Genomic DNA, 985 nt, shown 5'->3' on the forward strand with positions numbered 1-985 from the left:
CTCAAAAAAAAAAAAAAAAAAAAAAAAAAGAGACAGGGTTTCACAATGTTGCCCAAGCTGATCTCGAACTCCTGGGCTCAAGCTATCCTACCTCGTGGGTTTCCGAAATTGTCGCGATGACAGGCGTGAGCCATAGCGTTACATATGGGGGCGGGGGAAGAGAGACAGAGAGATAAGAAGAGAAGAGAAAACATACATAGAGAGAGTGTTCAAATCTACTTTCAAGTGCTTTCAAGTACATATAATCTCTTTTTAAAATCCCATCCAGCTCCGTTGAGATGAGAAAACTGAAGCTCTGAGAGGCTGAGTAACTTGATCACGCTCCCGCAAAGATAAAAGAACCGCCATCTGCCCATATTAATTTCCCTGAGATGAAACATGACAGGGAAAGATACCTCAAAATTAAGGAAACGGAGAGCTTCGAGAATTATATTCTATCTCCGCTGAGTCCCCCAGGAACTTGGCCCGGAGTCTTTGGGCTGTCCCACCTGATCCTGCACCAATGCAGCTCCACACCCTGGCAGGGGGCGTACGGAGCGTCCCGGCCCCAGGCACCAGCCAGCGTCGGAGTGGGCAGGACTGGAGATGGCAGCCTCCGGTCCAGGGAAAGCCGGACTCTACGGAAGAGCTGGGAAGAGGGTCGGGAGAGGGGGCGGGGGCGGGAACTGTTCCACCCCCTCCCCTCTTTCTGCTTTCATTGGCCAAGGCTTCCTGGCCCCAACCCACCTCCCGCCTCCAGGGCGCCGCTTAAAGTGTGCGGAGCAGGTGCCTTGGGTGGAGCCACAACTTTGCGCGAGTGTCTTGGTTGAGCTCAGCGCCCATTCATTGACCGCGAGCGTCCATCCATCTGTCCGGCCGGCGGTCCAGCGAAAGGGGCTCCAGGCCGGACGCAGCAGCCAACCGGGGGACCCAGGCCAGGAAAGGGGCCGAGAGCGCGGCTGAACCTTGCGGGCCGGGGCAGGGGACTGTGGCTGCGGCCATGCAG

The 985-nt window shown here is 56.0% G+C and overlaps 1 protein-coding gene across 1 annotated transcript in view; it reads left to right on the forward strand.

The window, feature by feature from the left end:
- The first annotated feature begins 502 nt into the window (after window positions 1-502).
- The window catches only part of GLDC (glycine dehydrogenase (decarboxylating)), a 140232-nt gene continuing 139749 nt past the window's right edge, over window positions 503-985 (forward strand). Inside the window, exon 1 of the mRNA XM_011937357.1 lies at window positions 503-569. Coding sequence (XP_011792747.1) covers window positions 503-569 — 67 coding nt within the window. The remainder of the gene's footprint in view (window positions 570-985) is intronic.

The sequence above is a fragment of the Colobus angolensis genome, unplaced genomic scaffold (genome assembly GCF_000951035.1).
Source record: "Colobus angolensis palliatus isolate OR3802 unplaced genomic scaffold, Cang.pa_1.0 Scaffold162, whole genome shotgun sequence".
In the NCBI taxonomy this organism is placed as follows: domain Eukaryota; kingdom Metazoa; phylum Chordata; class Mammalia; order Primates; family Cercopithecidae; genus Colobus; species Colobus angolensis.